Source organism: Ornithodoros turicata, chromosome 3 (assembly GCF_037126465.1).
Source record: "Ornithodoros turicata isolate Travis chromosome 3, ASM3712646v1, whole genome shotgun sequence".
Classification (NCBI taxonomy): Eukaryota; Metazoa; Arthropoda; class Arachnida; order Ixodida; family Argasidae; genus Ornithodoros; species Ornithodoros turicata.
Genome location: NC_088203.1, coordinates 18,416,307 through 18,440,423, shown reverse-complemented (window position 1 = coordinate 18,440,423; position 24,117 = coordinate 18,416,307). Strand labels below are relative to the sequence as shown.

At 48.0% G+C, this 24,117-nt stretch overlaps 2 protein-coding genes and 1 long non-coding RNA gene across 3 annotated transcripts; all 3 read left to right on the top strand.

Moving 5' to 3' along the window:
• The first annotated feature begins 1,543 nt into the window (after window positions 1–1,543).
• Window positions 1,544–14,870, top strand: LOC135389193 (uncharacterized). Its single transcript, XM_064619258.1, has 6 exons — window positions 1,544–1,697; window positions 2,445–2,830; window positions 9,272–9,331; window positions 9,441–9,595; window positions 13,309–13,312; window positions 14,827–14,870. The coding sequence occupies exons 1-6, from the start codon at window positions 1,564–1,566 to the stop codon at window positions 14,868–14,870; spliced, it is 783 nt and encodes a 260-aa protein (XP_064475328.1). The 5' UTR covers window positions 1,544–1,563.
• A 2,593-nt stretch (window positions 14,871–17,463) lies between these two features.
• LOC135389989 (uncharacterized) lies at window positions 17,464–22,463 on the top strand. Its single transcript, XR_010421646.1, has 2 exons — window positions 17,464–17,617; window positions 22,253–22,463. It is a non-coding gene; the product is annotated as an uncharacterized LOC135389989 (long non-coding RNA).
• An 835-nt stretch (window positions 22,464–23,298) lies between these two features.
• On the top strand, window positions 23,299–24,084 carry LOC135389192 (uncharacterized). The gene has a single exon (XM_064619257.1). It carries the CDS (start codon window positions 23,410–23,412, stop codon window positions 24,082–24,084), a length of 675 nt encoding a protein of 224 aa, XP_064475327.1. The 5' UTR covers window positions 23,299–23,409.
• The last annotated feature ends 33 nt before the right edge of the window (window positions 24,085–24,117 follow it).

Below are 24,117 nucleotides of genomic sequence, written 5' to 3'. Positions count from 1 at the left end.
TTCCGACATTTCCTGACGCATGTGTTTGTAACTACGAATCGACTAATTAGCAAAAATTCACATAACCCACCTGCCAAATGAGCGCTACTCTGTTGCGAATAAAAATGAACATCCTGTATGAAAAGCCGCACGTTGGCGTAACCTTTACGGGCAGGTGCTGGATTGAAGGCCGTAACCTCTAATTAGTTGGTTTCCTTGTAACTTTTATAAAAGGGGTCGCTCAGAGGGTACCTGTGTAGCGGACGACGACAACGATGGCCACGCGCGTGGAGCACCCGCTCTCAGTTCCACCGGCGCGGCCATGGAGACAGGCCACCGTCACCGCCTCTCCGTGGCACACCATCATCGCCGGTCGGGGCTCATGTAGAGGCAGTCCACCGTCCTCTACATTTGGTGACCCGGACAAAGAACATCCCGTCCGGAGCAATTCGGCCCTTCATCATCCCAAATTTCTGACCACGCCATCGAGCAGCACTACCTCCGGCACACACGGCCCACCTTCACTCCTACCGCACTCTTCGCTCTCTCTCACCAACGCTTCTCTCTTCGCTCAAGTCTTCTCACGCTTCTCACTGCCGGCCGCGACACTCGAGCCTTGCGCTCACCTGCCGGTTGCGGCAGTCGCGGCAGCCGACGCCTCGGCACGCTTAAGCCCGTCTCGGCACCTCACTCACTCCACCTGGGACTATCGAGCTTCGGCTCCCGTGCCGGTCGCGGCACCCCAGGTCCACGACTCCGAGCGCCTCACTCTCTCTGCGACGGATCGCTGTTCCCGTCCACACCTACCACAAGGATGACTACCTACACACGGATCGCTGTTCCCGTCTTCATCCTCTCCGAAATGCCGCCAACGTGTGCCGTGCAGCTTTTCCCAGACGCGTTAACTCCAGCTCTTGCGATGCGTCCGCAACGCATCTGACGGCCGGGGGACCCCTGTAGCGGACGACGACAACGATGGCCACGCGCGTGGAGCACCCGCTCTCAGTTCCACCGGCGCGGCCATGGAGACAGGCCACCGTCACCGCCTCTCCGTGGCATACCATCATCGCCGGTCGGGGCTCATGTAGAGGCAGTCCACCGTCCTCTACACCTGGTAGCTTCTGAAATAGAGGGTAAAATATTGCGATTTTTTACCCTTTACTAAAGGGTACGGAGTTAAGAGTGTAGCCGGTATCGCATTTACCAAGACTAGCTCGGAGACGCTTGTTTAGAAGCTTTGTTGACGAGCGTATCTCTAGCGTACCCATCCCAGCGTACCCTCGAGTAGAAATCACTCGAATGTGCACAGAAATCGCTCACACTCGAATGTAGACAAACTGAGCATTAAAATTTGTTCCTCTTGGCGACACACATATACCCTACAATACACGCAGTGTGCTACAGTACTGAGCGTGTACTTCTTTCTGGAGATGGTGAAAAACTGTGCTGAAGGTCACAATTTTGCGCATAAGGTGCCTGAATACTAGCTCCCTCTGTATAGAGTGCAAAGGGAGCTGGTAGTTGGGCATCCTATTTGCGTGTACGATCCTGGTAACCTGTCGTGGTGTGGCAGCTGAAAGGAGAATGGTCACGAGCGTAGTTGCGAAGGCTGCTGCCCATGAGCTATGCGCCACTTTTGACGACGACGAAGAAGAAGAAGAAGAGGCCGCCGCTGGAACGCCACTGTTCAGGACGCAAAGCTCTCTAGGCAAATTAAGGTGATTGTATTTCTGGTTTAGAATTTAATTGCTCGAGTACTGAGCGCGAATCTTAATATGCTTCAACGTTCCAACGTCGTGCTTAACGTGATACACAGAGGTCATTTTAGCAGCGAGGTGTTCAACCATATCATACCATTACCGTACGATACCATTCTCTCTAGAGTGATGCTATATGCACGACCTCGTGCGCCAAAACCGCAAGTTGCTATACACGACGCGCTTCTGCGCTCTTTTTGAGGACCTTCTGACCTAACCGGCGCCACAGTCTCATGCCCGCACCACCTAGTGCGTGCCTGGGGGGGGGGGGGGGTTCAGATTGATGTTTTACAGATTGAGGGGGTCTCGGGGGGGGGGGGCGCCCCCAGACCCCCCAGACCCCCTCAATCTGTAAAACCTAAATTAACCTAACCTCACTAAAGTGAGCTGCAAAGAACCAATCCCGTCAACAGTCGCGTGGTGGCGCATGCGCAGAAGCGCGTCGTGTATATAGCAACCTCCGGTTTTGGCGCACGACGTCGTGCATATAGCAATACTCTTACATTCAAACAATGGATAGGCAGCCACCGTCTCCTTTGCATGGAGCCTTTTAGGATGCAACTTCATCGGACAATGTTTTTTTGGTAATATTTCACGTCCTCGGTAAGCGGCACGGACCTCGCTCGTATTTTTTTACGCTTGCGTCTACAACTTGAGTGTTGTTTGTCTATAGCATAGAATTGCATGTGAAAGGGAAATGGTTTGCAGCTCTTGCTCTACACGAAGGTTTCCCGGAGCATCCATCGGCACCTCTGCTGTAATCCCGATAGGGCAATCGCCACTAAGTATGGACCGCAACATACCCGCACCAGTTCCTCGAACTCTGGAGCCAGTGCATAACCAGCCAAGGAGGGCACATATTAAAGCTGCATCGACGTCACCGCACGTCCAACCACTACGACTGCAGCATAATGTCATCCAGGACCAAAGCAAACCCATACAGGAACAGCCAGTTTCAGCGCAAGGCAGTCGTAATCCCAAATCGCTCGCCGGGGCATCAAGGGATCCCCCGACACAAAAAGAGGAGACTCAGGGAGATTTGGGCTTCTTGGACAACAGAGGTCAACTAATCATACACTATATGGAACATACAGGTGAAGGCAGGGGGATGAAATATTGAAGTCCTTGGAAATGTCGCGTTTCCTGAATATGACTAACACTATGTTGTGGTTATGAGCCGGAGGGTTAGAACCACAAGCTACATTAAAAGGGACACTAAACAGTTCGACGAACATTGACGGTATTGTTCGTGTGTTGAGTTCCACCATCTGTAAACCTCAGGACCTGAGGTAACCCCAGGGCCCTAAGCTTTGAGGTAACCCCAAGACCCCAAACTCTTGGTAACCTCAAGACTTCAAGCTCTGGGGCAACCTCAAGACCTCAGACGTTCCATAATACCTCAAGACCTCAGCCACTGAGGTAACCTCATGAATTATTTTAAATAGGGTGGGAACCAGAACCTGCATTAAAATGCGCACTAAACAGTACGACGAACATTCTCCAATTATTATGCTCCATGAAAGAACGTAGATCATAAGATACAAATATGAAATTCATTTGGAACATTGGGGTTTTTTGGTACCGTTTGACCTGGCTACTTTGGGATTGACAAGTGAAAAGACGTCTAGAATTGACCTCACTTCGCCTCAATTAGCAGGAGCTCTTTCGCTGCACGTATAGCATATGTTTGTAAGTCAAACGTCGCCATGTCACTACTGGACAGCTGTTTCGGCCTTCTTGGGCCTCATCAGCAGTACGCAGGCAGGCAACGTTTGAGCGGATGGCGTCAGAAGGTCACGTGGCACGTGATGCCTCCCGTCAGGGTGTCCTAAGACACCTCTGAAAGCCCAGTGCAAAGCCAGTCAAGTGTATAAGGGGGAAAAAAATAGCAGGAGCTCTTTGGCTGCACGTATAGCATATGTTTGTAAGTCAAACGTCGCCATGCCAGTACTGCTGATGAGGTCGAAGAAGGCCGAAACAGCTGTCTCCTCACTCCCTCAAGGAAGTAGCATAACACATTCTCCCTGCCGGGGAGTAATATTACTCTCCAGTAGGGAGAATGCAGAGTTGTGCCTAACTCGTTACAAGTAACTCGTTACTTGGTAACGGTTTCTTTTTTCGGTAACGAAGTAACGATTTAGTTACTTTTTAAAAAATGGCAATAGTAACGGAATCAGTTACAAAAATTGGTAATTCGTTACTGACGTTACTCGTTCCTTTTCTTCAGCGCGGGAGAGCACATTTCGGCGCTCCCCGTGTGGCGCAATGCGTGAACCTGCGTGACCCACGACCACGTGTGACTCAAAGTATTATTGCAGTCCCTCGCTGGATGTGTTGTTTACGTGCTGAATCGTCTTAAACGAAGGCCCTTGTCTTTTCTCTTGTTTCCGTAATCTCCGACCATCACTCCTTCCCAAGAATGAGCACCAATTGTGCTATGGCTGCAAAAAATGCGTTTCGACCTCTAGCCTTTTCTTGTCTTTGCTAAGCTTCTGAGCGCCCTAAATTATGACGCAGCCCCTCGACTGTTTCTGGGAACCGTTGGCGATCGGTGGCACCAAAACCGGTGTCTTTTCTTGTGTTTTTATAACATCCGATCACCCCCACTTCGGCAGCAGATGTCTTCACACGAAAGAGAACGAAGATCACTGATGTAAATTTCGAGTATCAGCTTCTTGTGAAGAGCAATTTCTCATTAATAATGAGCTGAAGGCAAGTGACGGCATGTTTGTTGGCTCCTTTAACGATGCGCCGGTAACGTAAAAGTAACTCGTTACCTGTGAGTAACGAGAACTTGTTACTTTCGTATGTTGGTAACGAGTAACGTATTTAGTTACTTTTTTCTGAAGTAACGGGTAACGGTATTTAGTTCCTATTTTTTGGTAACGGGCACAAGTCTGGGAGAATGGTGTTATGCTACTCCCTGGAGGGAGTGAGGAGACACCCTTTTGAGCGCAATTGTACTCTCCAAAAGGGCGTTATATATGTGGCACGGAAAGGAGTCAAAGTGCACCCTTTTCACTTTGTATATGCATTTGCCGGCTTGCACTGGGGACTCCACAGGTGGCGCCGCCACCGTGGAACATTGACGTGTCGCCGAGACGCACTGTTTGCGTCCAACCCAAGATCGCGTCACTTCTCTACGCTGGGATGACAGGCTCCAAGTAGAGCAAGACAGCTGTCCTTGGCTGGGAGTGCACGATCAAATTGTAAACATATATACACAAATGTGAATATATATACAAAGGAATAATAGCTGAAGCTCTGTGGCTGCATGTTGAGCATATGTTTAGAGGTGAGTGCGGGTGAGCAAACTTGGACAAGCACAGTACCCGCGCGTGTGTTACCCGTACGCTCAAGAATTCTATCTGGGCAACCCGCACTGCTGGCTGTATACCCGCATTGGGACCGGCAGGGGAAAGTGTTCCCGTCCACTTTACCGCTGTTTCAATTTTAAAACAATGAAAATTCTGAGTGTTGGCTACCTGTCTCGGACGGCTTCAATCGTATGCCAGCAGAACTGCGGTTTAACAGAGAGCCGTATATGTCTATATAGCCATATATAGCCATTAATAATCGAACTCGCCCACCAGCAGTTGCCTGCTGCAGTCTGGCACATGGATTTATACGGCCAACGACATAGCGCACTGCTGAGCTCGCGTGCGACACAGAGGGCTCACTTAGTTGGACATGGAGTGAGGGTAATGCGGGTATACCCGCATTTTGCCCGCGACCCGCAGTGATCGCGAACTCCTACGCGCGAACCGTGACGATGTGCAGGTAACTGCGGGTACCCGCTGTTTAGCTCTACTTGGAGCTCGTCAGCACGCCGTAGGAAACTGAGACGATCTCGGGGGGGGGGGGGGTGATGTAGGGGGAAGGTGCGGTCAGCCTGCCCTAAAGTGGCGGCTCGGTGCACCCAGGGGATGGAGAAGAGGGGAGGGTGAAAGAAAGAGGGGAGAGATGATGGTGGCACAGGAGAGGGAACGTCTAGCATCATTTATACCCCTGTCAGACGTACTAATTTAGTGTCACTTTCAGCGAGTGCACGTGCAATAAGTGTCATTCTTTACGAGTCACACGGCATCTTTTAGTGACACTAGATGCAAAGTACACTTACGATGAAGTGAGTTCGCCAAACTCACTTCGATTTGCCTGCAACAATCAAGTACGTAGCCTCCACGGCAGGAATTGCGTAACAAATGCTTATTTTTGGAAAAGGAAAGAAACAACCCAACCGGAATTTATATTTGGACAAGTTTGTTAAGACAGCGCTGATTTATATAAGAAAGACGTAAGGATTCCTTGGCGTGATTTACCGGTACTCTCGTTCACAGACTGCCCAGTAGAGTTCGTAATCCACTTCGCGGCAGCCATATTTGTTGACATTGCACGGTGGTTAAGTGTTTCCGGCGAAATCGCGAAATACCCGCAGTGAAGCACTGAATAACGGAAGACAAAAAAGACAGGGCGTCATGGTCTGAGATAGAAACCCATGCTATCAGAACATGAGAGGACCAAGCGAAACGCGAAAGTGTATGCTGACATCGCGGGCCAGTTGCATAGTAAAGACCACCAAAGAGGTGAAGAAGAAGATTGAAAATTTGTCAAATAAATATACTTGTGTTGGTTCCCAACAATTATATTTATGACATTAAATCGACTTCAACTGCGAAGAAAATCTTTATGAAATGTTTCTAGACGTAAGAAAAACGATTTTACCGAGAAAGTATGGTGCACTCCCCGATGTTTGGTGGGAGTTCAAGCTCGCCCATCGTCATCACCATGACTGCTTAGTGACACTTACTTATACCGTGTAGCAGGAGCGTAGTGAAAGTGACATTACGGGACGGAGTGCACTTCAACTAAGTGACACTAAATTAGTACGTCTGACAGGAGTATTACTTATTTTTTTAATGGCTTTCCCCCCTCTTTATAATTCACTGGCTTGCACTGTGGCATTGAGGTGTGCTCAGTCACCCTCCCAGGTGTATAACGCTCGCTGAGTGACCCCTGGTTTGCCAATCCCGAACGATGCGCAGCTACCCAGGGCTGACGAGCCGCAAACACGGCGAAACACGTGTCCTCTGGTGCTGTCGCATCGTTCAATGAGTATCTGTTTCTCTACGTGCAGCCATAGAAGCCATTTTAATCTGTAAGTTTGAATTTCAAACACGTCTAGCATCATTTACTTATTTTTTTAATGGCTTTTCCCCCCTCTTTATAATTCCCTGGCTTGCACTGTGGCATTGAGGTGTGCTCAGTCACCCTCCCAGGTGTATAACGCTCGCTGAGTGACCCCTGGTTTGCCAATCCCGAACAATGCGCAGCTACCCAGGGCTGACGAGCCGCAAACACGGCGAAACACATGTCCTCTGGTGCTGTCGCATCGTTCCATGAGTACCTATCTTTCTCTCTCTCTCTCCCTATATATATATATATATATATCTTCGTTTAATACTTTACTGGCTTCGCACTGGGCTTTCAGAGGTGAGTCACTCACCCTGACGGGAGGACATCACGTTCCACGTGACCTTCCGACGCCACTCGCTCAAACGTCGCCCACCTACGCATTGCTGATGAAGGCCCAATAAGGCCGAAACAGCTGTCCAATGCTGGTGTTGCGACGTTTGGGACTTATAAACATATATATATATATATATATATCAAAAACTAGTTTAGTTAGTGGGTAATTTAAGACAAAGATTATAATATACTACGAGACGTTTAAAAGAATAGTCGACGTTTCGACAGTGAATGCTCCCATCAGGACTATATATATATACAGCGTGTCTTTTTTTAGGCGATACAGATTTCTCATTAAAAAACTAAGGGCTATAGACATGCTGTTTCCACTTCTATGATCCCTGGCCGGCGGGCGTTCTTGGCCATATGTTGCTCAACCGTGAAATCACTAATTACCTAAAAATCATTAATTAACTTTTTAATTATAAAAGCTACGAAGTTGTCCCAATGAGAACATTTGTTCCTTTCGGTGACCTGATATCGTAGCCGTTTTCAGAACAAAAATTTGTTCGGTAGATCGTCTGCAAAAAATTCATAAAGGAACACAATTTTTTTCTTTATGTTGTTCATTGCGCATCTTCGGAGACCCGTCTTTCCTTCACCTCCAATGTGAGAGGGGAAAGAGCACACTGTCGCCTCTTGCGTCCTGGAAAAAGATTAACAGAAAATCCAGCCGAAGATAAGGGCAGTTACGATAGCGTCGCCCGACACGTGTTTTTGTTTTGCTACAGCAAGTTAAAGCTCATCTTCGACGCATGAGGCGGCACTGTGGCGGCATCTTTGACGCATGAGGCTCCTTCACCATCTCATATTGGTGGTGAAGGAAAGACGCGTCTCTGAAGATGCGCAATGAAGAATATAAAGAGAAAATGGTGTTCCTTCACGAATTTTTTGCGGACGATCTACCGAACGGATTTTTGTTCCGAAGACGGCTACGATATCAGGTCACCGAAAGGAACAGTTGTTCTCATTGGGACAACTTCGTGGCTTTTATAATTAAAAAGTTAATTAATGATTTTTAGTTAATTAGTGATTTGCCGGTTGAGCAACATATGGACAAGAACGTCCGCCGGCCCAGAGATGATAAAAGTGAAAACAGCAGGCCTATAGCGCTTAGTTTCTTTATGAAAAATCTATATCGCATAAAAAAAAAGACACCCTGTATAGTTCAGGGGCGCGACAACGCTGCTGCGCACGTCACGTCAGCTGAGTTTGCAACCTCCATTTGTTGAACTGACAATGAGTTTGCTCAAAATGTAGTGGAGCGCTATGCTCTTGGGGCTCCGAAAAGCATGACGTTCAGTTCACTTCATGACGTTCACTTTTTCTGATGGGATACCTCCTCAATATCCCCGTCAATTATCATGAATTTGAGTAAATTCAGCACGTTCTTCATAATTGGTAGGGTAAAAAAGTGACATTTCCCAGCGCAAAAATTTACATAATACAGCTACGTTTCGGAACATTCACATCACGGCATGGCAAAAACCTAGCAAGAACAAATGCCGTTGACTGCATAACTGTAGGTGGCGTAGTTTTTTTTTTTTATTATAATTCAGTGACACATATCCTGGGTTACCTTTAGATATATAGCCTCAAAAGCCTTTATCCTGGTTTCATCATCTTTGCCTGTAGTAGATGCGCAGAAAGTTTGTGTGTGTGATTTGTGTTGTGAAGGTAACGTCTTCTGCCAGAATCAGTGAAATGAGCACGGAAGTAACCCACAACGATCCCAGAAAGCCCGCTCCCTATGGTTCAGATTGCATGTTTCTTTCAGTGTCTGCATACCGTACAGAATCATGCGAATATCCACGCACTAGTCTAGCGTTTCTCTTCTCCTGTAGACTGCCACTTGTCACATTAGGACCGTTTGAAGGCCCTTTTTCCATGTTTTGTGTATTAAGATTGCGTCGATGACGATATCTGTCATATCTCATCCAACAGACTGTGATGAACGTTATATTCGCGAGAGACATGATTGGTTTTTGATGCATTTCCTCTATTCGAAGGTGACGATCGGCTCCTTGTGTGCGACAGCGATGGTAGCATGACCTGTTCCTTCAGTCAGGGTTAGTGGGAGCAACGCGTGGCACTTCCTTTTAACTCTGACAGGTTTTCCTTTAGCTTTCGGCAGGATGACCTCAAATTCTCACTACTTCAAATTCAATTCGCTTGCAGAGCAAAATTGCTGCGAACAGGTCTGTTGCCTGGGAAACGCCAGTTGCGCCCTGCATGGTAAGGACGTTAAGGGTCGTCTTGAGCTGGAGCTGTACCGACCGCTACGATGCCAGAGCGGAGTCAGAGGATATTACTGCTGCAGTTTTTCTAGACAGGTAGGACAATTATCTGTCTCAAGCGAGTTTACTTAGCATCCTTCAGCCTTGAAGACGAGACACACGCCGAGATGTGTACTGGGGCTAAGGTGTTGATAGTAAACGCTGCCGTGAAGGGCTGCTATATTGACATCCACATGAAAATCTGAAACACATTTGCACTTGCACTGAACGGTAGGATGCAATTGTTTTGACGTTTGAACTATAAGCGCCCTCTGTATCGAGTTGTGCTCGGTATTTATTAGCTCGGAGCAGAACCGGTGCCGGACCGTTTATGATAGAACCGGAACGAAAAATGTTTGGGTTCGACACCCTCCATACATGGTCTGCGATTTGCTTGAACCCCTCTTCAGTCTTCAAACGCACATTGTTCCAGTGAAACCTGTCGCAAGACAGGTGTATGGGTTAATTTTTCATACAATCTATGGAGCCAAACAAGTTTTTTATTCATAAACCTCAATCGCTTTTCTTCCCCGAACTACGACTCTACTAGCAAACACGCAAAGAAAACTCATGAAGTTTGCGGAACGAGAGCAGAGGCAAATCCGATGAAAGAACTGGGAGGGGTTTTAGGAGGTCGGCTCCAGCAGGTCAGGTGGTTTGGAGACCCTCCATCTTACCTGGACTGTATTGCGGATATGGGAGCTTCCGCCGCTCTCTGTAATGATAGTTCTGAAGGAGCTATCCGCCACACGGGTAGCTCTTCTTATCAACTCAACTCTGGCAGGAGCTATACCAACACAAACTCCGTGGGGAGGCCACACTAGAGTGACTAAATATGTACAGAGTATCGTATTCCTTTTACGCGCCGGAGCAGCCGTTCGGTGTCCGCGATTGGGCCGAGCGTGTCACGTGGTTTCCCCTTCCCGAGTACCCTCCATCCAAAACAGGCTTCCCCGGTTGCGAGCTGGCTTGACTGTGCGCTGTACTCCGGCGTCGAAGGGGGAGACCGGCGTCCCATTGCTAGGCGATGCATCCGCGCCGGACCCAAGATGGTGGTCTCGCTCGCCGGCGTGGCTCAGTGTCGCGACTCTGCTCCCTATTTAGGGGCTCTAGGCCACGCCGCCGTCACCTGTCGGAGAGATAATCGTCGTCTGCTAGTGAGAGCATTAGGCGCGAACTCTCCTCGGGGAGGGTATCGGTACAGCTACTTCACGCGCAACGTCGGTGATAGGGGATCGCTCCGCCACGGCTAGATGCTACAGAGAGCCGCTTGCAGAGAGATGTTACAGAGAGCGGCGGAAGCTCCCATATCCGCAACACAGTCCAGATAAGATGGAGGGTCTCCAAACCACCTGACCTGCTGGAGACGACCTCCTAAACCCCTCCCAGTTCTTTCATCGGATTTGCCTCTGCTCTCGTTCCGCAAACTTCATGAGTTTTCTTTGCGTGTTTGCTAGTAGAGTCGTAGTTCAGGGAAGAAAAGCGATGGAGGTTTATGAATCAAAAACTTATTTGGCTCCATAGATTGTATGAAAAATAACACATACACATGTCTTGCGACAGGTTTCACTGGAACAATGTGCGTTTGAACACTGAAGAGAAGTTCAAGCAAATCGCAGACCATGTATGGAGGGTGTCGAAACAAAACGTTTTTCGTTCCGGTTCTATCATAAACGGTCCGGTACCTATTCTGCTCCGGAGCAAAAAAATAAAAAGTAACGGTTCATACCGGTTTTAAACGGTTCCGCATCTGGTGGCATAGTCATTCCCAGAAGAAAATATATATTTATTCCGCATACATGGTATTTATTATTAATAGGCAGCTGTGAAATTGGTAGCTCCTGGTTCCTGAAGGTGATATCTTCAAACAGTCTTTCTCCTTTCTTGAAGCGCATGATACAGACAGACTTGTTTGTCGTGATGTCATATGTAAAGTACTTTCTTGCTGGATTGGTGCGATCGCTTCCCATCCGAATGTATGTTGCTGATTCGAAGCAATCTCCCGGGTTTCTGCACCATTTGTTAGAGGTTATCCGGCTGTAGGACTCGAACCCACACCTTCTGGGTCCAGAAGATGTGGGTTCGAGTTAACCTCTTCAGTGGGTTAACCTCTTCAGTGACTTTTATCTTTCAACGTAGATGTATTCAACTTCGCTGCTCTCAAACAAGGGACGCGTTCCGCGACATTACCAACATAGAAGCCGTAACACAGCCCCCATGGGTCGCTGTTTAGTTTAGGGGAGTTTTTGCGGATCAAATTCAAACTAACACTACGACACATTGGTAGACAGTCACAACCGGTCACATGTACGAGTACCTCTGAGTCTATGTGCGCGAACGATAAAACATTACAAAGGGAGCCTAAGGTCATAGTGTACCGACATACATTCCACCGTAACCGTAACCCTCGTAAAGAATGCACGACATGACTTCAGAACACACGGCCTCAGTTTCATTCGCTTATTCATGGTCCAAACAGGCGAAGTTTTTTCTTGGACCGAAAACCGTTAAAGGGACAGTCGCATCGACCACAGATCGATTCCGAAACCACAGTGAAATGAGATTCCCCGTCCTTCACTGACCATGACTCCGAAAGTCCCATCCCGATCGACGGAATACTTTTTGCATAATTCGTGTGTAAGCGGCGCTACAGCAGACGACGGATGCGGGCGTCAAGCGGAACTCCCTGCTGAGAATCTTTAGCAACGTCACATGGAATCTGACCAATAAAAACGCGGCGAGCCAGAGGAGTCCCCGCGGCTTGCAGCGTGCATGAGCAAGGTCAGGGAGACGAAGGCGAAGGCACATACGGAGATGGCGGACTAGGAATGCGGAAGTGGAAGTGGCGAATCGTGCTGTTCAAATGCCTTTAGTAATAGATCCCGTGACGAATATACATGTTTAATGACGGCCCATATGCGACGGATTCGCTTCTTCTGCAAGTCACTGGTGATGTACGTGCCGCAGCTGCGATAGCGCAACAGAACGAGCCTCAGGACCACTGCTTTAGGTATTTTTTTTTTAATTCCGTGTTAGCGCCGCGAAGCAACTGTGGCTATGAGCGGCGTAGAGACGTGGACAGATGGAGAGAGGACAGCAGGAAGGAGTGGGGGACAGGGGGATTAGTATGCGTCCTGGGCCGACTTCAGGGGGAACTGTGCCGACATTCGTCTGGAAAGTCTTCGGAAAACCCAGGGAAAACCTCAGACAGCACAGCCGGTGACAGGATTCGAACCCGTGTCACCTCCCAGTCTCGGCGTGGAAAGCGATCATCCTAACCACTATGCCACGGGAGCTGGTACTGCTGTAGGTACGTTCATGATCGGAGTGCTCAATACTTAATCCCGTGACATTCACTACGGCGCAGGAAACAATCCAAGTGTTTGTGCAGGGTCTGTGTTCCCCAGGAACCGGATGAGTACCTATATGCTGCAGTGCTGGTGAAGTGGCAGAGTTGTGCAATGACGGCGAAGTGCAGTGTAAGCACGCATCACACTTTGTTCCCAGCCCTCTGTCTTCGGCCAGAACTTCTAGTGGTGTATCCACCGCAGTATTGCAGCGACGATCACAGTCTTCGCCTATACTGTACTCACGATAGATAGGCACGTTGAGCAATCCTTATTTTCGTAGTTGTCGTCGTTGTTTGCACACACGACGAATGCCCCAAGTCTCTAACCAACTGTGCAGCTCAAGGGCCGGGTTAGAATTAGAATGATTGTCAGGAAATTAACTGTACTACGTGTTTAGGAAAGTGTCCTCTCTTTTTACAGCTACGTCAGGTTCACTCCTTATTGTGTGTTTACAAGCTGAGTTTGGAGATTCCTTGGACCGAGAAACAGACGACAGATACCTGGGTGTATCGTCCGCATGATTCGCCAACGTTTTTCCATCCCGGTCGTATCAGGACTATCATCTTTAGTGTGCCTCATTTCCTGTTCACACCTAAACGATAATAGACTTGCGTAGTTTCCAATTGAGAAGAGTGAAACATAATTTGTGTTACCACAATAATCCCGAGAAGTGCAAAGAAATAGGCAGGAGCAATAAACTGCGTGGCTATAAGTGACAGTTATACTTTTAATGGTAGTGTAATGCTTCTTATCGTTGGCAGTATTATAGCATGTGAGGGACATAACACGTCAAATAATTTCAGGTAATGTTTCATAACTCACTAATGGTACAGTTACACCTCATTATCATGCAAAGTGATACATCTGTCTGGGAATGTCCACAATTTGTCATTCCCACGGAAGATTGTTCTGCCTTGATACAGCAAAACAAATTTTGACACCTGCCATTGATTAAATTTTTTTTAGCACCACTGTTTTGAAAACAGCTTTCAAGACTAACTTCAGAGATTCTTTGCAGAGCATTACCTCTTGTCTATGTAATATAATAATTATAATCACAGGCAATAAGTTACGCAAATGTGAATAAATCTTTGTGTTGACTGAGTGTTGTCCATCCAAGAGCCATTGCACAAGTCCACATCCAACTCTTCATGCACAGATATTTATTATTTGCTATACACAGACAGTTATCAGCGTGCACCACACTGGCAATGTCCCTTGGGATCTGAAGCAGGGACTCACAAAAAAACACACACACAAAAAAAACAGTATCGTAAGTACTTCAATTGCAATGAAAATCTAGAATTATGTGTTCCTTACATTTCTGGACGGTTTCGTTATAACAGTGCTACACAGGAAAAAAACTCGGGGTGTTGGGGGGGGGGGGGGGGCGGGGGGTGATCTGTATCGATCTCTGGGCACAACCAAGTATAAAATTTTGGAAGGGTTAGTACATCCTGAAATAACCCTCATGCCTCAGACCCCACTACTCGAACAATGCACCTCCCTTTTACAGTAAGAGACCTCTTACTATCTACGGCATATCCTATCAAAGCTCACAGGACAGCAAATTTGGCCAATGCTTATGTGACAGTGCCTCGTAGAACATGCAGCTTTTCCGTTGAATTGACACTACATCTCTGGTAGCCCCTTTAATGTCTGGAGATAAGTGCATCATTTTACATTTAACCAGCAGTAATGTATACCATTGCACAAAAGGAAACAAGGGCTTAATCTCAACACTGCATCAGCATCATTCATCATCTCACAATAACGTTGTCAGCCTCTGCACAAATATTTGGGTGGACCTGAGAAGGACCTTTTTTTCTTCTTTGTTTTTCATTTCCTTCTTTCAAGTTATTTTGTCTTGGCATGTAGCTGTGAGATGTTAGTAGAAGCCATGAAGTCATCCTCTTTACTTCTTCAACTTGGATGCAGAAAGCACTGTTCTGGAAGATCCTAATTTGTCAGAGGCGTCGTAAAGGCATTATTGTAAAAACCAGGTCTTTCATCAAAATTGCCGTGCACACACATACATTGTTTGATGCCATTTCATGGATGGATTGGACTTGGATCAGCAGCACCTGGTCCCTCTATAACACAGAACGTCAAAAGTGCACCTCAAGTTGGCTACGACAACCGCAAAACCCGCCGCCCTACAGCACACAAACAGTTCACAAACAGCGAGATAAAAGGAAACTGGGAAGTGGTTTATGGCGCTTATGTTACGGACAGAGGTACTGCTTGTATATAGTGCCTGTTTCTAACACCAGCACACAAACAGCGTCAGTTCTTCCTTTTAGTGATCGGGGTTCATAGTTTGCGAATTGTTCTGTGTCCAAAAATTGTAAACACATTATATGTATTTAAGTAATATACGTACCACTTGCGCTTGACCCTGTCGAGTTGCATGCAGCTGTAATACACATGAAAACCAATCATGACTACCACATTCAACAAAAGTCACAGGTTCAGTAACAAGGAAAGTTTCATGATAACGCGTCCGACAACAAGAAAAGCCAATCACGTTCATATGAATGACATCATGTTCGTTTACTTGTTTATTGTACTTTATTTATCTAGTTATTAATCATAGGTTAGGGGATACCTTACGTTGTACCGATTTCGTCTTTTGCTGCTAAGTTACTCACGCGCAAGAGTGACAGACCCGATTGAGAAACGGGAAACTACATAGACATTGTGACTTACTGTCGATGTTGCTGGCTCGCTTTGTTCGTGGAACACTGTCGGAACGGCGTCAAGTTTCAGTTCGTTCCTTTTTTGTGTCAATCCAAGTTGCACTTCCATGATGTTCTCACATAGGTACACATTATCGGTGATATTGCGAGGAGCATACACGGACAGCATGAACACCCCTTGCTTCATCTGAATGCCCGGTAGTGATGTAGCTGCTTCCAACTTTCGCTTCGTCTGGGGTCTGGCTGTAGCTGTACCCTAGGCGAGCGAAATCAAACATCGAGGTTTTCGAAGGAAGTTTTCCTGGAGTCAGGAACGCTGCGTCGGTTTCCAGACGACATCTCACGCGAAGGATGCAAGCGTAGAGATTCTCCCGATTCACAAAGAGTATCCGCGTCACTAGGAAGTGTCACATGTGAATACGGGCGAGGTGCAGGAAAAAACAAAGCAGCCCCAGACTTGGCGGCAGACGGCAGCGTCCTTCACAGCGGATTAGCCAGATTCGACCTTGCGTCACGCGATGTTGTTGGCGCTGGCGCTTTCGAGGTTCAAAACGAAACCGGATCTTTTAAATTTGATTCCTCATCACCCCGGCAGTTTTGGAAGGAGAAAATTTGGCAAATAGCTCGGTGGTAGTGTACCGAACACATTGGTATTGGATTCGTAAGCACGGTTCCGGATGCGACAGTCCCTTTAAATATTTTTTTTTCGGTTTCCCTCCTGAGCGGAAAAAACGTATACGGTTTCGATTCGGTTCGCACCAAAATAGCGGGTTTTTTCGGTTTTGGGTTCGCTCCGACACCCTGATGTTTCTAATAAATGCAGGTGAAGTTTTCGGCGATGGCCACGGGAACATGGAACTGCTTCTTTGCTATCAGCCACACGGGTAGCTCTTCTTATCAACTCAACTCTTAATTGGCAGACGAGGCAATCCAGTGTGAAGTGGCAGCCGCACAGCAGACTATAACTAAAAGCTGTGTCTGCCAAGTCATTAAGCCGTGGGCGCTGTCCACAGGCTATCCATGCTGATTTCCTGTTTGAACATCAAAGCGCACGTGTCACAAGCGCTCGTAGATCACAGAAAATGTATAACTGCGGCGTGACAGACAACTATATAGTACAACCCAACCAGCACAAGTAATCTGATTAGCGGCATTAAAACTGTACAAGTTTCAGCACCGCATATTGAAACGCCTGGAACGTTAGTGGGTGTCTTGTAATACACTTCACACGACAGACCTGCATTGTTTCCTTGAGTAGGGCGCACGAAACGTCTCTTGCGGTTTACCGAAGGGAAGTCGGAAGAAGGAATGCCGACTTCCACGCGAAGGACTTCCTGCAATGTCCTCCTTTACATTCTTCTGTGATCAGCTGGATCAGACACTCCCTGTTCACATCGGCCGTTCGCAGTAGTCCGGCACAATCTAAATTGTAAGTGTTAGAAGCAATCGAGACTGCCCGCTATAATGTCCACAAGCACGAAGATTAACGGTCGGAGCGGACGCAACACCTAAGTAAAAGCAAGCAGACGACGCGAACATACGCGACTGGGTCACGTTTGTCACTCGCCGATCGCCAACGGCTCTCCTTGGTCAAATCAAATGATTCTTATCCAATCACCGCGCGAAGAATCTGGCGCAGCCAATAACAGGCGCTCTCGGATGCTGCGCTCGTGGCGACATGATTTTCGAAGGGGTGCTTTCGCCTGAGTTTCCGACGGGTGATTACAAAGAATTGTCTCTCAAAGACAGCTAATATCCAAATTCAGGAGGCCATCGTAGAATCTAAAATCATAGTAATGCTTTGAATGTTTCGCGGGCTTTGTAATCGTGTACCTTTGATCTTCTATGTCCTCGTGCAAACGCAGGAAATGCACGTGAAAGATGCCTCTGGTGAAGCCATCGGGTTCGTGTTCGAAGACGCCACGTGGGGTGCAGTATCGCTGTCCATCTGTGACGCATCCAGAAAACCCTTCCTAAAAGTGAATGGGCCTTGCTTCGCCCCGGGTACCGCCAGCAACATAGCTTTGCAGGTAGTAATCCGAAAGGGTTTCCTTAACGCGTTCTTTTTTTTCTCTTTATCACATCACATCATATCACGACGCGCGTAGGTTGTATTTCTGCCTTTAGTCCAATGAATGTGAGCTCCTTGTAATTGAGGTGAAGTGACGTCTCAGCAATGTAAGCAACGTACGTTGTCCTTCCTATATTTGCTCCCTGCATCTTGTTGCCCGTCTTGTAATATGTATCGCACATAAGTTTATTTCGGAAAGAAAGTCTTTCTTCTGTGACACGCATTAGGATATACTATCACTGCTAAAAAGAGAACTTCACCGCATAGCACACTTCTAGCGAACCATCATCTCGAATGATATCGTTATCTGCCTCTCTGTTGATCGTTATATGTTGAAAATGGGAGGCGTACGCCTTTTTGTGACACTTATGCTGTTCATAATTGTCACAAAAAATCCCGTTTTCAACAAATCTGGGCAGATAACGATGTCATCCGAGATTATGTTTGCCTAGGAGCATGCTATGCAGTGAAGTTCATTTCTAGGAGCGACAAGTACCTTTGGCTCCTGGGCGAACACCTCATTGAACTAAATCGCTCCAAGCTCTGGTCGTATCTCAGCATTTTACACATGGCTATACAGGGTGCTCCACCCTACGTTAGAAAAACTGTATTACAAAAGGTGCTTGCCTGAACATTATGAGATCGACGCTATTTATCTTGAGGGAAATTTTGCCGCGACTCCTGAGCACTCTTATGGAATTTAATTAGCGAGCAAATGAATTGTCCCTTTGTCTTGTTTTTCTCACATTTTTGTTTTAAACAGATATATAAAGAGCATGCTGCATTCCCCAAATCTATTGCCAAATACATTCACTACTACAATACAGTGTGGCCAGGAAAGTGCGAAAACTGTCGCTTCGGGGCGTGCAAGTCGCGATCTGCGCTCAGATCTCCGACAGAAGCGATGCGAGGAGGACATATTATCCGCTCTTTCACGTTTCCCCTTCCGCCAGCATGGTTGCAACGCAAAGGTCGCCTTTGTAACTGTTCAACTCTGGCAAATCGGAGATAATAAGGCCGGTTCCACGCTATCGTTTTTCTGGCCTTTATTTTTAAAGGAGCAAAAATGAACCAGTTGGGGCCCATGGGGCTCGATCGCCTTTATGTTCTAGTTTTGAAACAAACAGACGAGCTAGAGTAGACAAGTCGGGGTGACAACGTCACACACATAGGCATGTGGCAGTCTCGTGGGATATAAAATCTTCCAATCAACGCTAGTTGACAGATCGTTTAGTTGAGATTTTGACGCGTGTAGTAAGTTTTGGCAAAATTTTCCAGTGCTGCATGTGCGACTTAAAGTGGGACTCCGCAACAAAATCACCGCAAACGATGTGGTATATTTGTAATCTTTGGGATGTCGTGAACATGCGTACGAAATATCTCTGTTCAAAACGCCGCAGATTTTACTCAAACGAGTTATTCCGAAGCGAGCGCTTCGCCTCTGTGAAACGAGAGGGCCCTGAAAGCAACACACTGCTGACATCATCCGGCATCCGCCCAGGGAGAAAGAATGCAGGCTTGGAAACAGACGACAATGCTGGGTGACGTCACGGAATCTTCCTATGGACGAACCGCCGTAGTATGGAGCTCTGTTTTCTGCTCGTCGCATTGCGGTTTGCTATTGTCATCATTTACGAATGAATTACTCGCGCAGAATGATTGCGAATGTTGTATTCGGTATCGAAGGGGTGGTTCGTGTTCGGCATGATGCTCACCTAATTTTTTTCGAATCCTCACGAAGTCTCTCTTTAAAACAGCAGGCTGACGAAAAACGGTAGAGAATGCTCAAAGCGTGCACGGCGCGCCCGCGGCAGCGCTAAATGGTGAGCATTTTACAATTGTATAGAGCGTGTTACATTACACAGCGTGTGATTTGCGATGGAGCTGCTCTACTTCTCAGGTCCCATTTCGCTTGCTTAGTGCTCGCGTGAGAGCAAAAAGTGAGAGCCCCCATTCGAATTTGCTGCAAAATGGCAGAGGAGGCTTCGTCAGCGGCCTCCTTATTTGCCGCTATGCTGAGTGCAGAGCGACTCTCGCCGTTCGAAAAATCCTGTCGAAGGTGGCTACTCTAGGGTCACATGACAACTACGTCATACCAACTCGCGTATTGCTCGAGCCCGCCCAGAGGTGATTAAGAAAACGCGCAAAAAGCAATTTACCAATTTGACGAAGGTCTAAGTTCGGCCAACAATTTGCGTTTTTTTTTTTTCGGCTATGACCAATTAATTTCTAGCGAATTAAATTGATGAATTTGATGACATGGTAACGGTGCTCATATCCCGAGATAAATAACATTGATCTCGTAATGTTCAGAGAAGTATATTTTTGTACTGCGATTTTTTAATGCGTCAGAAGAAAGAGCTCTTACGTTTTCTGTATGGCTTTTGTGTTGAATCGCTGTGCAAGGACACCGATATATTGATATTTATTCTCGTTTACGTTAGCTTCGAAGCTTAAGCGGAGAGGTTGTGGGTTCTATAATTCAACAAGACGATGACACCATGAAATCCTTCGTCGTGTCATTTCCGAGGACGCTGAGCAGAAAAGAGAAGGCCTGCGTACTCGCCAGTGGCTTGTTAGTGGTAAGGAGCACTACCTTCCAGGATTCGTTTTGATACCGCGTCGGACGAGCCGCGGCGAAGTAATGGTGTTGCCAGGGAGTTTTACCTACGTAACAGCTCTAAAACAACTTCCGGTACGCGCCCCCTATGTCATGCCAAGGTGAGACGGTGCCACTTCCGGTCAGTGAATCCCGTGTACGCTCCGTTTGGCCACACAGATTAGAGCTTGATGGGCTTTGTGGGCGGATTTTGGGCTTTAATTTACGGAAAGCGGGCAACAGAAGAAAGCTTGAGCAGTAGCGCGCGTGCGGGTCGCCTGGCCTCCGCAGAGCCTCACGACAACCGTTAAGTTGAGACACCAACGGTACATACCCCTGGAAACCTGGGTGAGGGCGCTCGGGAACCTGTTTTACCCACCCATTTCTTACGACCTGTGGTTTGACTTCAACTGAGCTTTCACCTTTTAAAGAGATCCCAGTGGCTAATACCAAACGCGGAGCGACGTAGCACGGGGGCTGACGCAATTAAGCTGCCCGGATATAACAGCCAAGTAATTTGAAGCCTGGTGAAGCATATAATAAAGATGCAAATGGGCTGGTCCGTTTAGGTCCATGAAGTCGCGAGAAGACTTAGAGTTGTGTCACCCTCTCCACGTTTATTTACAACGCCCCCCGAACGATATCCCGTGTGCAGTTGCATCCATGGATAGGCAGCCACCAACTTATGACTATGACTACGAACGGAACTCAAATGCACGCGTCTCCGCACCATGAGGGGGCATGGCAAAGCTTGGGACAAAAGTCTACGGAACATTGCGAGGTGTCGTATTTCTCCATTGCAGCAAATAGGAGCGGACACAGCGTAGTGAGATGGATAGACCAGCGGGTCACCAGTTTCTTACACGACTTCGTCTACACGACGAGCTGTAATACGGTCGCAAGCCGGCGGTCGTCAGTCACGTTATGAGCAACTGGTTGGACGGCGCCGGAAAGTCGGCAGCCGGTGACCTCCAAGCGACCCTTCTACCGTTGCTGGCGCTTCCTCGCTTCGTTTGAGGCTGGTTTAGAGTTCGACGTAGCGGGGCGGAACGACGCGCAGCCCAGCGCATCGCGAGCAGCTGCCGGTGAGTTCGTCGTTCGACGACACCCGGTGAAGTACGGCGCGGCGACTATGCGCGATATGTCAGCCGCTGTCGGGCGAGTAGAGCAATGCTCGACATCTCGCTGATGCCAAACGAGCTGTGCACGGCGTGGGTTCCGGTGGACTTGCATTTCCCAACATGGCGTCACCCATTGAGCTTTTGATCGAAGCTTTTACAGAACATCCGTGCCTATAAAATACACGACTGATGTACTACAGAGACAAGGAAAAGGAGAACAGATGAAAGACGTGCGAGTCTCCTCTTCAATTCAGTGTCCATGTTTGGGGGTGTGAATCGTACTACACTATTACAAACATGACAGCGCCAACGATGGGAACACGGAATGTCTTCAATCGGATTCCAGCACGCGTGCATAGTTGCCAGATATGACTGCTTTCGCACTACGAAATGTGAAAATCTCCGGTAGTTTTTTGATCGCGCTGCGACGAATCCATCAGGGCTATGAACCCGCGAGGACGAGGAAGTGTGGCGTAGCGAACGCTGGCTGTCGGCGCGAAACGCGTGTGGCGATGGCCGAAGACTACGTTGGACTCTACACGTCTTTAATCGGGAAGCAATTCTGTTCTGACCCCTCGTCGCGGTGCGATTGTAGTGGCGTAGCCTGATGGGGAGGGGGTACTGTAGTTCAACCCCAGAAAATCTCGCACTTGGTAGTGCATTTGGGGGAGGGAAACCAAGGGAATCCTCCTCCCCCACGTAAAGTCTCCATCGAACCCTTCCTGAAATATTTTTTTCTGGGCACGCCACTGTGCGCTTGGCAGTTGCTGCGACGGCGCTGCAGTTGCGCTGGCGAACTTTCGCCTGCTAGTGACGCATTCCCATATCTCCTGATGCTGATCCTGACCTAAAACTGAAAATATTTCTCTTTCAGTGGTTCATGGCGTGTACTCCCGGCCACTTGATAGGCTGCATTGTTTGCGTCGTGTGCTTCTTCTACATTGTATGTTACATTGGAATGTTTTGCGTGAACGCGCCGGCAGCTTGTCGCACGTTCGCCAGACGTTCTTCAGAGAAGAAGTAATGGAGTGTCGTCATCGATGCGATATCAAGCATAATTGATTAAAATCTGATCCGCAATTGGTTGTTGCTCATGTATCCAACTCATTCCACATGTACACTACCCTTGCACGCGCGAACTTCGCCAGAAACAGACACCTCACACCTTTATTCTAGCTGGTTAGTTGGCTAACACAAGAGCGGTAGCTCTTAGACAGAACCATGGACAGAACTAGAGGTAAAGAATGCTCCGGCTGGGAGCTCACAAGCTTTTATACACAGCGGCGAACATTGTAGAAAGCGCGCGTCGTTGAAGAAGAGGAAGTAGAGAAGCTTCTCCAAGGTCGTCGATCCGTCCATGAGATTGATGCGAGCGAAGGAGCGCGGCGTGTCGTGGATCTCAGCCCGTCGCTCGACGCCTCCCCACCCGCTGCCGCTGTTCCGTGTGGTCGCTTGAAAGATGATACGTGGCATTGACCCCTCCGTAGACATGGCATCGTCCCGATGCCTGAACTTTCGTCGAGGGCGCTAGAGCAGATTCGGCGGGCGTTCCGGGCTCTCGAGGTACTCGAGGTAAAGAAGTAGCCAATTTTCTTCTGGTTCAGGGGATCGTCCAATCTACCTGGAGTAGTACGGCTTGAGGCGAACGACGTGAACTATTTCAGAGATCGGGGTTCGCCGAGAAGCTGTGCTGTCTTGAGGTACTACTTCGTAGTCCACCTCTCCTATGCTTCGGAGTATTTTGTATGGGCAGCCGAAATAGCGTTTGAAAAGTTTCTCGCTTAGCCCTCTGTAGTGTTGTTGTGTTAAGAAGACGACGACGGAGGACACGAAGAGAGGGAAAATGAAGTAGAAGTGACCGAGCGCGTGAAAACGTAGAATGTAGTTTTTGGTCGGGAAAATAAACAACGTAGTTGCAGTGTTTCTACGTCGTTAGTCCAATACACCACAGGAAAAGCTGGCGACGAGGTATTTTCCATCAGCAACCCACGAGGATAGCAAGAACAGGGAACCGAAGAACAAGTAAGGAATATGGAAACCCTTCTACCGGCGTTCCCCAAGTTCGATCCACACACGGACGCGTCGTCACTCGCACAGCGTTGGACTAAATGGCACGCCCATTTCGAAAACTTCCTTTTGGCCGCCAACGTCACAGATCCCACTAGAAAGCGTGCTATGCTGCTTCATTACGCCGGAGAGGAGGTGTACGACATTTTTCAAACCCTCCCGGATATGCAATCGGACTACGACACAGCTGTCGCACGTTTGAGAGCGCACTTCGCCCCTAAGAAAAATACCGTGTACGAGAAACACGTATTTCGCCAAGCAAAGCAAGATACTGGAGAAACGCTGGACCAATTTCAAGTCCGACTGAGAAGGCTTGCAGCAACATGCGAATTCGCGAATATTGACAAAGAGTTGGTATCCCAAATAATCGAGGGAACTGCGTCACACAGATTAGGCCGCGCCGCACTCCGTGAAACGGACATCGCCCTATACAAACTACTGGGAATTGGCCGTAGCCTTGAGATTGCAGAGCTACAGGCTTCCAACATAGAAGGTCCTTCACAACATCAGACAATTCAAAAAAGTGGCAGGGAAGAAGCCCTGGCGAGGAGGCGCCACTCGCAAGGAGGCCCAACCCCATGGGTCTCTCCTATTGTCGTGGTGCCCAAGCCACACACGGAAGGCGCCGTGAGGATCTGAATAGACATGAGGGAAGCAAACGTGGCCATTGCG